This window comes from Protobothrops mucrosquamatus, unplaced genomic scaffold, assembly GCF_001527695.2.
Source record: "Protobothrops mucrosquamatus isolate PMUCROS unplaced genomic scaffold, P.Mucros_1.0 scaffold665, whole genome shotgun sequence".
In the NCBI taxonomy this organism is placed as follows: Eukaryota; Metazoa; Chordata; class Lepidosauria; order Squamata; family Viperidae; genus Protobothrops; species Protobothrops mucrosquamatus.
The window spans coordinates 215,761-229,470 of NW_015386953.1; the positions used below are offsets into that span (position 1 = coordinate 215,761).

At 38.3% G+C, this 13,710-nt stretch overlaps 1 protein-coding gene across 1 annotated transcript in view; it reads right to left on the bottom strand.

The window, feature by feature from the left end:
• KCTD3 (potassium channel tetramerization domain containing 3) overlaps positions 1 to 11,712 on the bottom strand; it is a 34,805-nt gene extending 23,093 nt beyond the window's left edge. Inside the window, exons 1-3 of the mRNA XM_015818020.1 lie at positions 11,639 to 11,712; positions 2,815 to 2,868; positions 430 to 475 (exon numbers count right to left, since the gene is read on the bottom strand). Of these exons, the coding sequence (XP_015673506.1) occupies positions 430 to 475; positions 2,815 to 2,868; positions 11,639 to 11,712 (174 nt within the window). The remainder of the gene's footprint in view (positions 1 to 429; positions 476 to 2,814; positions 2,869 to 11,638) is intronic.
• Between the last annotated feature and the right edge of the window lie 1,998 nt (positions 11,713 to 13,710).

Here is a 13,710-nt window from a genome sequence, read left to right on the forward strand (position 1 = left end):
AAGAAGAGAGTTGATTTATTTGCCTACATGAATATTTTAAATTAGGAAAGCAATCCTGTCATACTTATGCATGCTAAAGTCATATTTATTTCTGTGGGGGTAACTTAAACATGCATTAAAATTTCAATTTTTGTTCAATATTTTTTTAGTTCTGAGCTTGCCAAATAGTTGCTAGAATCTACAGTATTCAGATTTAAAACAAGCTGTTTTGGTAATAGTTCTCACCCCAAATGCATGATTTAAACTATCTCTTTGAAGCATTATTTCAAGTCAACATCATACAGTATATTACCTTATACTGACTTACAGTTATAACATATTTGCATTTATTCAATTAATCGTACATGAATTATTCTGAATCCAACAGATTTACCACAAAAACCTAATCAATTTTCACATTATAATACGATTACAAAGCAAAATACTCACAGCACCAGTTTCATCTTTCAGTGTTGAAATTCTTCCACTCAACAAACTGAAATCAACAAATCTAAATTACAATCTAATTTGAATAAGAGACAGAAAAAAGATGAACCAAATAAATGTTCAGGGAAGAGCAGCAAAGATGATTAGGGGCCTATAAGCTGCAATATACGAAGAACGATTGCAGGAACTGGGTATAACTGGTATAGTGAAAAGAAAAACCAGGAGTAACATGATAGCAGTCTTTCAATACTTGAAGGGGTGAGGGTTAGGAAGAGGGAGCCAACTTATTTACCAAAGCACCTGAAGACAACACAAGAAATCATGGATGGAAACTAATCAAGGAGAGAAGCAACCTAGAACTAAGGAGAAAACTCTTAACAGTGAGACCAATCAACCAGTGCAACGAATTGTCTTCGGAAACTGTGGTGGCTTTTAAGAAGAGACTGGACAGTCATTTGCCAGAAATTGTATAGTTCTCCTGCGTGAGTGGGGGTTGGACTAGATGACCTTCAAGATCCCTTCCAAGTGTGTTTCTGTTACTGTTACTAAATGTTTTGGACTGCAAGTTAGCTTCCACAAAGGAGAAGGTGATTTCTGCCACATTACTCCTAAATCTTGTCCCATATTATTCCCACAGCCAATCAAAACAAATTTGCAAAGGATGAAGAGCACTGCATAGTAGAAGCAGTTGAGTAAGTTTTCTATGTATAGGAAAGTCCATTCTGTAAATTTATGCATACACACACACATTTTCTGTGTTCAGGTTTCAACACCACAACCCATGATGGAACTACATTTTTCAAGAGGGTAATGTCTTTATAGCTCAAATTTCTGCAATGATTATACAAAAATAAGGTTAGGGAAAAAATTATAAAAAACTAAACAAGCCTTTTTTAGATTGTCCTCCTTCCAATCACTCTTTACAGCAAAGAGCATGTTTGATAAAAACCCTAAAGAGGGCTCTGGTGTATCCCTTTTGTAAGAGGCTGATCTAGGATCTATCTATACTTTGTAACTACTACCCAATCTCCAAGCTTTTAAGGTAGGTTATGGAGAGGTAGTTACAAGGGCTCTGGAAGAAGAAATATGAACCCTTTTCAATCAATGTTCACACCTGAGCATGGGTCAAAAACTCCTCATTGGTTGCTCTTGTTAATGACCAAATGGTTATGATCGTTGATGACCAAATTTAGACCAAGAAAGGCCACTCCATAGTGCTTCTGAATCTCTTGGCAGCAGTCAATCATCATCTGAAATATGCTTTTATTTGGTCTGCAAGGATTAGGGGTTGGAAGTACTGTTTCACTCATTTCTGGGTGAATACTATGGGAATAAGTGGTTGAGTGAATACTATGGGAATAAGAGGTTGAGCCCCCAGGCATTTCAGTATGGAGGACTCTTATGGAAGTAAAATGAATCTCAGAAAGATAGTGAATACATTTGAAGCTGGCTGAAGCGAGGGAAACAGAAAAGCAGCTATATTTCTAGCCATTTCTACTCATAAGAGTTATGAATAAAAAGTAGCCAAGTAAAATTTCAAACTATAAGAAGGCTTATAATATAACAGATCTTAATAGAATTTAATAGCCCCTATGCGCTCTAAGACTCAAGATTTGCAGTGTGTTATCCTTTAGTTACCTGTCATTTTCACTCCGAAACTCATTTTTATACAACCAGTAATATATAACTGGGATTTGAGTATGGTGGAGATGGAACAGCGTTATGAGAAAGGAGTTCAATATCCTCTCCCCTCTGCTATTTGCACTGAAAATATTGACTACAGAAAAACAGCAGCCATTATAGTATTACTAACTCAGTTAACTAGGTAGCGTGCAGCCTGTTCAAATTTTGTCTGTAAATATCAGTCACAAAATATAATCCTAAATGTGTTATACAAAGAACAGAGGGATAGATTCTTTCATAATATAATAAAATGTACACCAGCTAGTTCAGTTCAGCATTTGTATTATAAACCAAAAAAATAATCAATAACACAAAAAAGGCTAAAAGCTATTCCAGACAGTTTTGGCCTAAATATGGTATTAAAGTTAGAAAAATCAAAAATAAGAGAGTGCAGTTAAAAATGTCATTGCAAAGACATCAGACATACTTTTTTTGCATTTTACATAATCCACAAGAGAGCAATGTTCCCTCAAATTATTAACCTTTGTTTCTTAGTATAGAGAATACAATAAGAAAGGGAGCCAGGTTGCTTGGGATTTTTTGTTACTCGACAACATTCAATAATAAAGTTTTCCAATGTAAGACAGAAACCAAAACCTAATCCTATTGACATAATCTATTAAGGTTTCCCATTTAACAGGGGAGTTAGTCTCATTGAAGTTTCTTTCAAGTAAAAATGACTTAATTTAGTAAATGGCAAAATACCTGGAAAAAAAGGAGTCAGGGATCCACATTAGTGTTTGTCGTGAAGTACTGAACCTAGAAAAGACAGATGAAAAGACAAGCAGATCTACAGGTTCAATCAAATAAAACCAAATATGCTTTCAGCAATAAATATAAATATGTAAAAAATCTGACCTGATGAAGGGATAATTTTGCCATTTATTACAGACCTAATTATCTCTACTTTACAATTTCATAAGATGTCAAACATGTTCATGTGGCTTGAATGCCCATTGGATGGAAAAGAACAATTCTATTCTAGTTTTATTCCCAGCTTTCTTCAAAAAGCTGCTTTTGAAATGGAGATAAAGGGATTTTTGATTACAGCGTACAGATCAGTTCTTCAAAGAGAAAAATTATATTGGGTGAGTACCAGGAACTTGCTTGAGTTTAATTATTTGACTCTTGACTGACAAAATATACCTTTAACTTAAAGCAAGGATAGGGAGCATTTATCACCTGATAATTTATTCCTATTATTTACTTTCAAGTTATTGTAAAATAGTTACACAAAGTAGCCAAGATGAACTACAAAGTGATACTATATCCTTTCCCTCCTTTCTAGTCATGTAAATTATTTTAAGTATGTGTATTCAAGTCTAAAGAATACACACACTCACACAAAGATGATGAACACTATTAATGAACACTAGTATACCCATAACCGTACATCCATCCAATTTATATAGCAGCCCATCTCACACAAGTGACTCTGGGTAACCACAATATAAACCAACCACACCATTAATATTCAATATTTCTTCAACAAATACAATGAGTTATGTCATTCTGATTAAAAGTTGTTAGTCATATATATTAAACAATAAGGTGGTTAGTTTACAGATTAGTATTTCTATTTTTCACATAATATCCATATAAAAATATTGCACTGTGAATTGCTTTGATTTAAATCCAAAGATCTGTAAATAGTTTTACTAGTGGAACAAGGTACTTTCAATTGCCACCTTTATATTTAAAATTCCTGCCTACAAGGTTTGTCAAATATTAAATGACTGATTCTTTGGTTTAAAACTGGCAACACAATAATTACTCACACCAGACCTATACTTGCTCATAGACTAAATAAGTTAAGTCTATGAGACAAGACAACCTTGGAATAGGGAAGACAAGCCTGAGAAGTTCTCATAGCTGAGCCAAACTTGAATTAGCTTTTTGGATTATTATGTTTACTTAGAGCAACATACTATAATTAAAACATGACTTGTCGTAGATTTATTGTTTTTCAGGTAGGGTTTATATGAGGTCCAAATAAGGCTGCATGGTTTGATTGTAGTTCCCTGAATTATTCCTGATTATTTTGTACCTTGTCTAAACCCCCTACACAATTTTTAAAATGCAAAAGAGAGATCAAATGCAAGATCAGTCAAAGTAGTTAGGGTTTTCCTTGCTCGTAAGAGTCAGTTTGCATTGACATGCTATACATATTGATTTTAACATGCTTTGCAGAAGTTCCCGGTAGCAGGGTTCATACGGTCACAAAGCTTAATGTGTGAACCACCCTAACTTAAGACAAGTTAAAAACAAGCATTTTAACTGATTTATTAATCATATTTATATGGCTGCCCATCTCATGCAATGTGTCTCAGAGTGGCGTGCAAAACAACCATAAAACAATTTTAAAACATTCAAAATTCAAAAAATTAATATTATAAAAGACTAACACAGCATCAGATTAAGCTGTATAATGAAACTATCATTCCCTTGCCATCCCCAGACCTGTTGACATAGCCAAGTTTAAAGAGTTTCCAGGATGCCAGGAGAGATGAGGCCAATCTCACCTTAGGATAATTTCCATAGGGTGGGTGCCATGGCAGAAAAGGAGTTATAGCTGGGTCCTGCCAGATGTAACTCCACAGACAGGACCCACAACATACCTCTTCTGCCAGATCTGGGTGTAACTGGGAAGATGCAGTTCCTCAAATAACCTGGCCTCATGCTAAGAAGCACTCATGTATGAATTCCATGATCAAGGTATCTCTCCTGCCCAGTAAGTAAATTAACTATGAGGGAGGAATTTCAGTCCGCATGGAAAAAGACAGTGGCAACTAAAATCTCATCTTTGGGTTTCTCTCCAGGTCTCCTTCTCAGCAAGGTGTATAATCAGGCCAAAGCACGCATTAAATAGCATGTAGCGAACACAGAGCATCAACTAGATCTAGCCAGGTCCCCAACATTTATTGCCAGTGAATCCAACAATCCAACTCTGTCTTCTCTATGACATAATTAACTAATCTCGAAGAACCCTAAACATCAGAGGGCCTTTAGTGTGGCACATGGCATGCTCTTTTCTCAGATCTCCCTGGCTAGACAGATAATGACCCTAAGACTAGACACACAAAAACAATAGAGCATGTGCTTCTCCAGTGCCTGCATTACAGAGACATTCGTATTAGCCTCATCTCATAATTACTGCATAAATTGTACAAATAAATAAAATACCTAGGGTGCACAGGACAATTCTACACCTCTCTGCTGCTTTCAAATATTAGCCCTGCTACAATATATGTTGTTGCTAGGTTCTGCACAGCTGCATTTAAAATCCTTCAGCCCTGTGCCATAAACTATCTTAATGAGCATTCAGCTCATACTAGAGTGCTTTAATACTGTGATGTATTTAGCTTTCCACTAATTAACCTTTATTATCCCCCACAATCATCTCTTTCCCTTCCTTTTAGGCTTTTGTTTTTATATATGCTTCTTGCTTAATATCTTTCAGGTTTTTATATTATTTTAGGTTGATGTATTTTCTATGCTTTCTACCTGGCTGTACTCCACCTTCCTCACGCTGATCTTTGACCATAATAATTATTTAATTTTAATATATGTGAATTCAACCATCATTGAATTATCAAGTTGTACAAATATTTGTTAACAAAGAAGAAACTTTGAATTCTACAATGAAAATTCAAGTAATCCATGGATTCATCCCCAGCTTACTTTCAGCGCTATTTTTGTTGTCTTCCTTGAAGAAAAAATACAGTAGGTTTTAAAAGGTTAGAAATATGTAGGAAAGTGTGAGGAAAGTGTAACTATACAGTATATCAGGGGTGTCAAACTGCCGGTCCGTGGGCCGGATGCATCATAGCGAAACCGCATCTTCCCCATTGCTGGCAATGGCAAAAAAGTCATGATACATTGCGACACGTCACGTGATGTTGCGAGTTTGACACCTCTGCAGTATATGCAACAATAATTAACCCTGCCCTGAAATGTCCGAAATGGTGTAGGGTTTCCTGCCTGAGCAGGGGGTTGGACTCAATGACCTCCAAGGTCCCTTCCAACTTTATTATTATTATTATTAAATATTAAGGATGATCAGCATGTAAATAAATAGACACCAGCCTATTTTCTTTTTATTTGATGCTTACATGGTAAAAGAAACAGAGGCACCTCATTCTGCATGGCTCTGAAGATAGTATGTAACATCCAAACAACTTATGAATACAAGAAACTAAATCTAAAATTTCACAGAAATTATCAGTTTAATCAGCTAAAAAGTGTAACAAAATATGTCTTAATGATATAAATATATTATATCTTTTACAAAATGTAAATGCACATTTTAATGAGGGATAATTGAATAAACAGAGACCGAGGTATGAGGAGATGCAATCCCTGATAGTTTAGGACATCACTTTTGTTTTTACTCACAAAACCAAAATAACTTTTCCTTAAAATTAATGTTTAAAATAATCATGGCTATTATTAATCACAAAAGCCTATTGTTAGCAAAAGAAATAGTAACAAAAGACCACTGTTAGCGAAATACATTTTAAAAAGTGAATGAAGTATGATTTTGAATCCTTTCTTTTTCCTTTCTTACACCAACCACAAATCTACCCAGAAACCTTTTAGCAATTTGGGAAAATGGGAAGAACAAAAGGTAGGCCAGCAGATAGGACAAAAAGATGGGAAACCTTTTTACTTGAACTTCCTTAATTTAAATCAAGCTAAACAAATGCTTTGTGTATAAGAATGTTAAAGTCTTACAGGCTTTATTCTAACTATGTTTATTTTGTGTTTAGAAAACGTATATCACTTAAAGTGTTTGTCTTCTCTATTTCTTGTTATGCCATAACTATATCTGGAATTATAATTATAATTTTTTTAGTCTAGTGTTTCTAGCCATCCTGATTCATGCACACACTAGCCATATAATAAATGTATATTATTAGTAATCACTATTTGTTCCTTATATTCTTTGAGATTTGTATCATGCCTAAACAATCTACTCTTTTAATTAAAGCCTTTGTATCTAACATAGAGAACAGAATAAAAACACTTAGGTACCAATCTTGTCTTTCTTAAAAATAATAATGTTAAGGCATAGACCCATTATAATTGGATGTATCATTTTTTAAAATAATTCCATCTTTACTCCACCAACAGAGACCTAATATTGCCCGATATTTTGAGATATATAAGAATCACTAATCTAATTTTTCAAAGAATGTGATATATGTATATGTGTGTGAGAGGCAGAGAGACAGATCAGATATTCTACACAACACCTTAAGGAGTTGCCAGCATATGCTATACAAGCACTCCTATGTTTTGAATCACTTTTTCTCCTTTAACTCTGGATCACTGTACGGGGATATTCTTTGGCTTCCATGTTTTATTTATTTTTTCCTCATAAAGATAGGTACATTCCTTGGAGAACCTTCAATTTATCTCATCCAAAATAAGCACTGTATTCTATTATTCTTTCTGTAGGAAAATTAAGTATGCTGACAAGAGGTTTCATCATCATGATACTGAATCCCTCAGCAATCTTAAGTAGGTCAGCAACTATCAATGATGTGGTAATGTTTTGCTTGTACAGAAGACCATAAAATCACCACAATATCCTGTTACTAATAAACAGGAGTGTATTAATTATTATACCACTCAATATGAATTAACAAATAAGTGTAGAATACCCTCAACCCTGTACTAGCTTCCCAAAAATTGACCAAGGAATTTCTGTATGCTAGCATATTTATATACAAACATCGTTTCAATGATAAGTGCTAAACTTCAGCAGATTATTTTAAGAAAATGTTGACCAAAGATATGCCAAAATATGGGTGTGATTAACCTTAAACAAGCCACATGGTTGTGTGACTTGTTAAAGATTAGTCTATAAATTGATCTTTTAAATAATGTTCTTATTATTCCACAGTAAAAAGGGAAAATAGGTGCAAAAACTACAGAGGGACTACTTTGTTAAATATGCCTAGAATGATGTTTAGCAAAATTCAGATCAAAAAACTACAACAGGAGAATATAAGGAAAGATGATGCTTTTTTTTTCTTGGGCAGGATGCATGCTGTCCAGTTTTTTGTTCTTCAAATAATTGACAAATGTATGATTGTGAGAAAATTTGTTAGTTTTAAAAAACTAACTATTATAAAGTAAATAGGTTTTCCACTCTATTTTGTCCAGATTGGACCCTACTGAGAAATTGTATCCAATTCTGGCTACAATTATAAAGAGTGAGGATAAAATGAAACAGCTTTGTAAGAGGATTACTAAAATGGTAAGGGATCTGGAAATTAAGCCCTATAAAGAGTAGGTATATTTAGCCCATAGAAAAGATAACTGAGAAGATATGTTTTCAAATAGCTGAAGTTCTGCCACACAGAATAGATTGTGGTTATATTAACTATTGGAAGTTAAAATACGGTTGGTTACCTTAGGAAACATATAAAAATAAACTGAATAGAGTAGGATTGGGTCATTTTAAGAAATACAGGTAATCCTCAACTTACGACCACAATTGAGACGAGAATTCTGGTCATAAGTCATTGTGGTCATTAAGTCAAGGCATCATAGGACCAGGCCCATCTTTTTCAACCATTTTTTACGGCAGTTGTTCAGCAAATCTTGCAGTCTGAAGTCCGAATCCATTCTCCCATATGGGCACTTTTTTGCTGCTCAACAACTGGTTGTAAGTCAAAGACTACCTGTATTTTGGTAAAACAAGAGATATAATGTCAAAACCTAAATGAATGTAAATTTAAAACAAAAATGAATGACCAGTACAAAAATACAGTGAGGTAGCTTTCTGGAGACAGAAAGACAATCAATCACATTACAAAATAATTACATGAAGAATGAGAGGAAGGATGCATGGATACAATAAAAACAAAGATGCTTCTGGACGATAACTGCACAGAATCGTTGGGATTCAGATACTGCGTAAATTTAATTATTATTAAGAATAATAGGACATGAGGTTTAGTGCGCTTCAAGGTGCTGACTATCATCTTTAAAGCGCTCCATGGCATCGGACCCGGATACCTTCGAGACCGCCTCCTGCCGCAGATTACCTCCCATCGNCCTGTACGCTCCCATAGAGTGGGTCTCCTCAGGGTGCCGTCGGCCAGACAGTGCCGGCTGGCGACCCCAAGGGGGAGGGCCTTCTCTGTGGGAGCTCCCACCCTCTGGAATGAACTGCCCCCAGAGATCAGGGTCATCCCTGATCTCCCTTCCTTTCGCCGCGCCCTCAAGACTTGATTATTCCAGCTTGCAGGACTGGCCTAGGGTAATTTTTAGAGGGGTTTTAATTATATTTTAAATTCGACAATATTTAAATATCTCTTTTAATTAATTTTAAATTTGTATTGTTATTTATGTATTTTAATTGATTGTCAGCCGCCCTGAGTCCTACGAGGAGAAGGGCGGGATATAAATCCAAATAATAAATAAATAAATAAATAAATAGTGACTGGTGCTGATATAAACTAGATTTGCCTATATTTCCATTTCCTCATCTCATGTTCATTATTTCTTGCTTCTTTTCTATGCTTTGCATAATGCAGCTTATCCACAAGAGAATAACATAATCATCATGTATAGTATTCATGCATGTTAAACTCATAGGAAAGAACTTGGCAGAACTTCCTGGAATCTTAATTCAGCATGTCTCAATTAGGCTCTAGGCCATACGTTTAAAGCTCTCTGACATATTCCCTAGCATACCAGTAGTTAGCACAACAATCTTTAATGCATGTTGGGAAGAAGCCACCAAAATTGATTATCCTTTGTCAACAAGAACTGCAATTCTCTCTTTATATCTACTTTATAATATACTGTTATTACATCTAATTCAGTTGTGATACTTCTTTCTCCCATCTTCACATAGTTTAACCGACTTGTCCTGTACTGATAGAAGAGAATATTGTCTTGCACTTTTTGGCACTGAAGTTGGGTAGTTTTTTTGTCCTGAAAAACAGTGGCTCTCAACTTAATCCACCAATAGATTAATTTATTTTCCTAAGTAATAATTGGAGAAGATCAAGACTCCAAATCTGAGGCTTCTGTTTGAATGCAGATATAAAGATATTTTTAAAAAGATCAGCTAGATGAGCCTTGGGTTTATATGACACCTCATAATTTTTACATCATATTCATCTGAAACCACCAAATTAGCGTATATGTCTCAACCATCTGAATGGATAGAGTCACCCAGACAATGCTTATCTTGTAGTATTATGACACAAGAATATAGATCTAATACCTGAATTTTTTTTATTTTTAAAGAGACCCAGCTGAAATCATAGTCAAAACATGGATCACGCTGAAAATCATTCATTCTCTGCAGTCCTGTATTATCTTGTGATAGCAATTTTAGTTGGGTTCCATGTAAAAATCAAGAGAACCCATGAGGAATTGTGACTCAGAACCACATATTTGCACTAAGACATCACAAAAAGTATCAGTATACTAACTAATGGCTCATTTGTAATATGGCTGTAGCCTGTGATTTGTCAATGGTTTCAGCTGGGTCTCATGTCTATGGAGATTCTCAATCACCCAATCAGTGTTTCTCAACCTTGACAATTTTAAGGCATGTGGACTTCAACTCCCAGAATTCCACAGCCAGCAATGCTGGCTGTGGAATTCTGGGAGTTGAAGTCCACATGCCTTAAAATTGTCAAGGTTGAGAAACACTGATCCCAAGTCATGGTTGTCCCAAAAAGTACCAAAAGTACTTTTCCCAAGAAGCAATTCCACTTTCTTGAGTATTTTCCTTTGCAAACATTTCATATCGCATCCAAGAAGTTTCTTCCGTTCTGTTCAGCGAAATGTTTTCAAAGGGGGGGGAAAAAAAATCCAAATTCAGCTGCCTTTAGCAAAAGCACCTTTGGGACAACTGAGTCCCATGCGAAAAACACTTTGGAGCCACGTTTTTGTGTTACTGGTGCAACAAAAATCAGTCAACCCCAAGGCTGTAATGGCTTGGCTAATCAGTTTCATGAAATATCACACAGAAAAAGAGTGACAACTTATGAGGATAGGTTTCTGTGGCATAAAGCGTAGAATCTCGTGGTCCTTTGGTCACTCTTAAAGTAAATTATTCTTGAAGTTGTGATATTTTTATTAGAAGACCCTAGGCCAGGGGTAGGCAACCTTGGCTCTTTTATGACTCGTGGACTTCAACTCCCAGAATTCCTGAGCCAGCCAAGCTGGCTCAGGAATTCTGGGAGTTGAAGTCCACGAGTCATAAAAGAGCCAAGGTTGCCTACCCCTGCCCTAGGCGAATCTATAGCCAGAACTGAAGCTCCCACATAGACCAAGATCTTTTACATCGATTGTTTAAAGCAGCAATTTCATCAGGCTGGGGAAGGACGGATAGAGCAGCGCCTTCTCTGACAGCCATTCGCTTCTTTTCCCAGGCCTGTCCTCCACTGAAGGCATCCGCTCCTTCGTGCCATCACAACGCCCGCCCCTCGTCTCGCCATCAGCCGCCAGGATCCCCTCCGGCCCTCCTCCCCTCTCATTCCGCGCTCGAGCTCACCTGGTGCCCCCGACGTTGAGCTGGATGATCTCCCCGCTGCCCGCCCCGGCAAAGCTGGCGCCGTTCCCCGCCATTTTTCCTAGCAGCAGATCTTGTCCCGAATACCGCCTGTCGTCGCCGCCGCCGCCGCCGCCTCCAGCCGCCTCCCCGGAGTCGAGGGAGGTGGGAAAAGGAGGCGGCGGCGGGGCCGGGGGAGAAAATGGGGCGTCCAGCGAGGCCGCAGAGCCTTCCCCAGCAAGCACTAAACTGCCAGGTCGGGGATCGGAGAGGAGGAAGAGAAGGAGGAAGAGCCGAAGAAGGGTCGATCTCTCTCTCTCTCTCTCTCTCTCTCTGGTCAGGCATCCAGAGCCGCCGCCAATGCACCGCCCCCCCCCTCTCCCCCCTCCCTTCTTCTGGGCCGAAACCGCCGACAGTCTCAGTGCCGCCGCGGCATTCTACGGGAAAAAAAAAAATCCTAGCAACGCGCGGCATCTGGAGGAGGGGATTCCGCGAGGGACAAAATACCAGCGTTGGTTGCGTCTTCGCGAGAAGTCAAACTGAAGGCGGGGATATGCAAAACTCGCCCAAGACGAACGTTCGGAAGGAGGTACTACGCAGAAGAGGGCTGAGTAACCTCCCTTGCCCGGGCTGTTCAAATGAGGCCCGGGGCGTTCTTTGGAGACGAGTATTTAGGGTCCCGTCTTGGTACCTAGATCGTGTCTTTTAAGCCTCTGCAACTTCGCCAACCGACTTGGATTTGGTTTCCCACCAGCGTTACTGAATTTAAAATCCATTGCATCTGCAGGGAGCTAGTTGATGAAATGTGTTCTTACAGAGAAGCGCTTGGATAAATCCCCCCCTAATTTCTGGTGTACGTTTCGATCAAATCCAATTGCGGATTTTCACTTGAATTCCTGGCCAAAAAAGAAAAAATACCGCACAAGTGCACATTTTTCAATCAGTCTTTATTACAGACCAACACAAAGTGTACATTTTTGTCTGTAAAGTTAACTAGGCTTCTACATCTACCGGTAGCTGCATTGGTAGCACCAATCAATCAGAATAGAGTTGGAAGGGACCTTCGAAGTGTTCTAGTCCAGGGCTTTTCAACCAGTGGTACAGGTACCACCTGTGGTACATTGGCACCTGGCAGGTGGTACGCGACTATCCTAGAAAAGTAGCGGGGGAGGGGAATAAGCTGAACCTGTGGCAGCACTGCACAAGCCCGAGCGAGAGATGGCTGGAGCTGCAGGGCTGTCAGGGCTCAGCGGAAGCGCTAGGATCAGTGCCAGGCTCCAGCTGGAGCTTGGTGCTGATCCTGGTGCTTCTGCTGAGCCCAGAAGAAGTGCTGATCAGCTGGAATGTTGCAGCATCTCCAGGGTCTTGTGATTTACATTCAGATGCTTGGCAACTGATTCATATTTATGATGGTCACGGTGTCCCAGGGTCATGTGAAGTGACCAAAACCTGCTGCAACCACCCAGCAGACGGGGGGGGGGGAATAAAAACCAAACACCCCTTCACCCCACTCCCGCTGCCAATCCTCAAAAGAAATGCTCACAACAATGAAAACCTCGGACAGGAGGAAGAGCGTGGCTGGGCAGGCAGGCAGGTGTCTTGCTCGGCTGTGCCTTGGGGGGCACTTTTTTCAGTGCCATTGTAACTTCGAACAGTCACTAAGCGAACTGTTGTAAGTCGAGGACTACCTGTACTTTATCACTTTTTTCCTTTTTTGGGGGGGGGGGTCAAGTTTTTGACACCTTGCTAGGCGATTGGTGGTACTCGGATGTTGCCATATCCTAAAAGTGGTACAATGGGTGAAAAGATTGAAAAGCCCTGTCCTAGTCCAACCCCCTGCAGAATTTTTTATCAGAGTGTAATTGTTTCAAGAATATATTGTTACATTCAAATCCATTAGTATGGTATGGTATGGTATCTATACCTATGTACACATACATATGTGGGAAATTTGTGATCCTCATGTACTACTCACAGAAACACTTAACTACCATGTCACTGGCAAGAGTTGTTAGAGATATTAATGTAGCAACATCCGAACAGGTTCAGATTCTCTGCCCAGTTCAGTAAGTTGT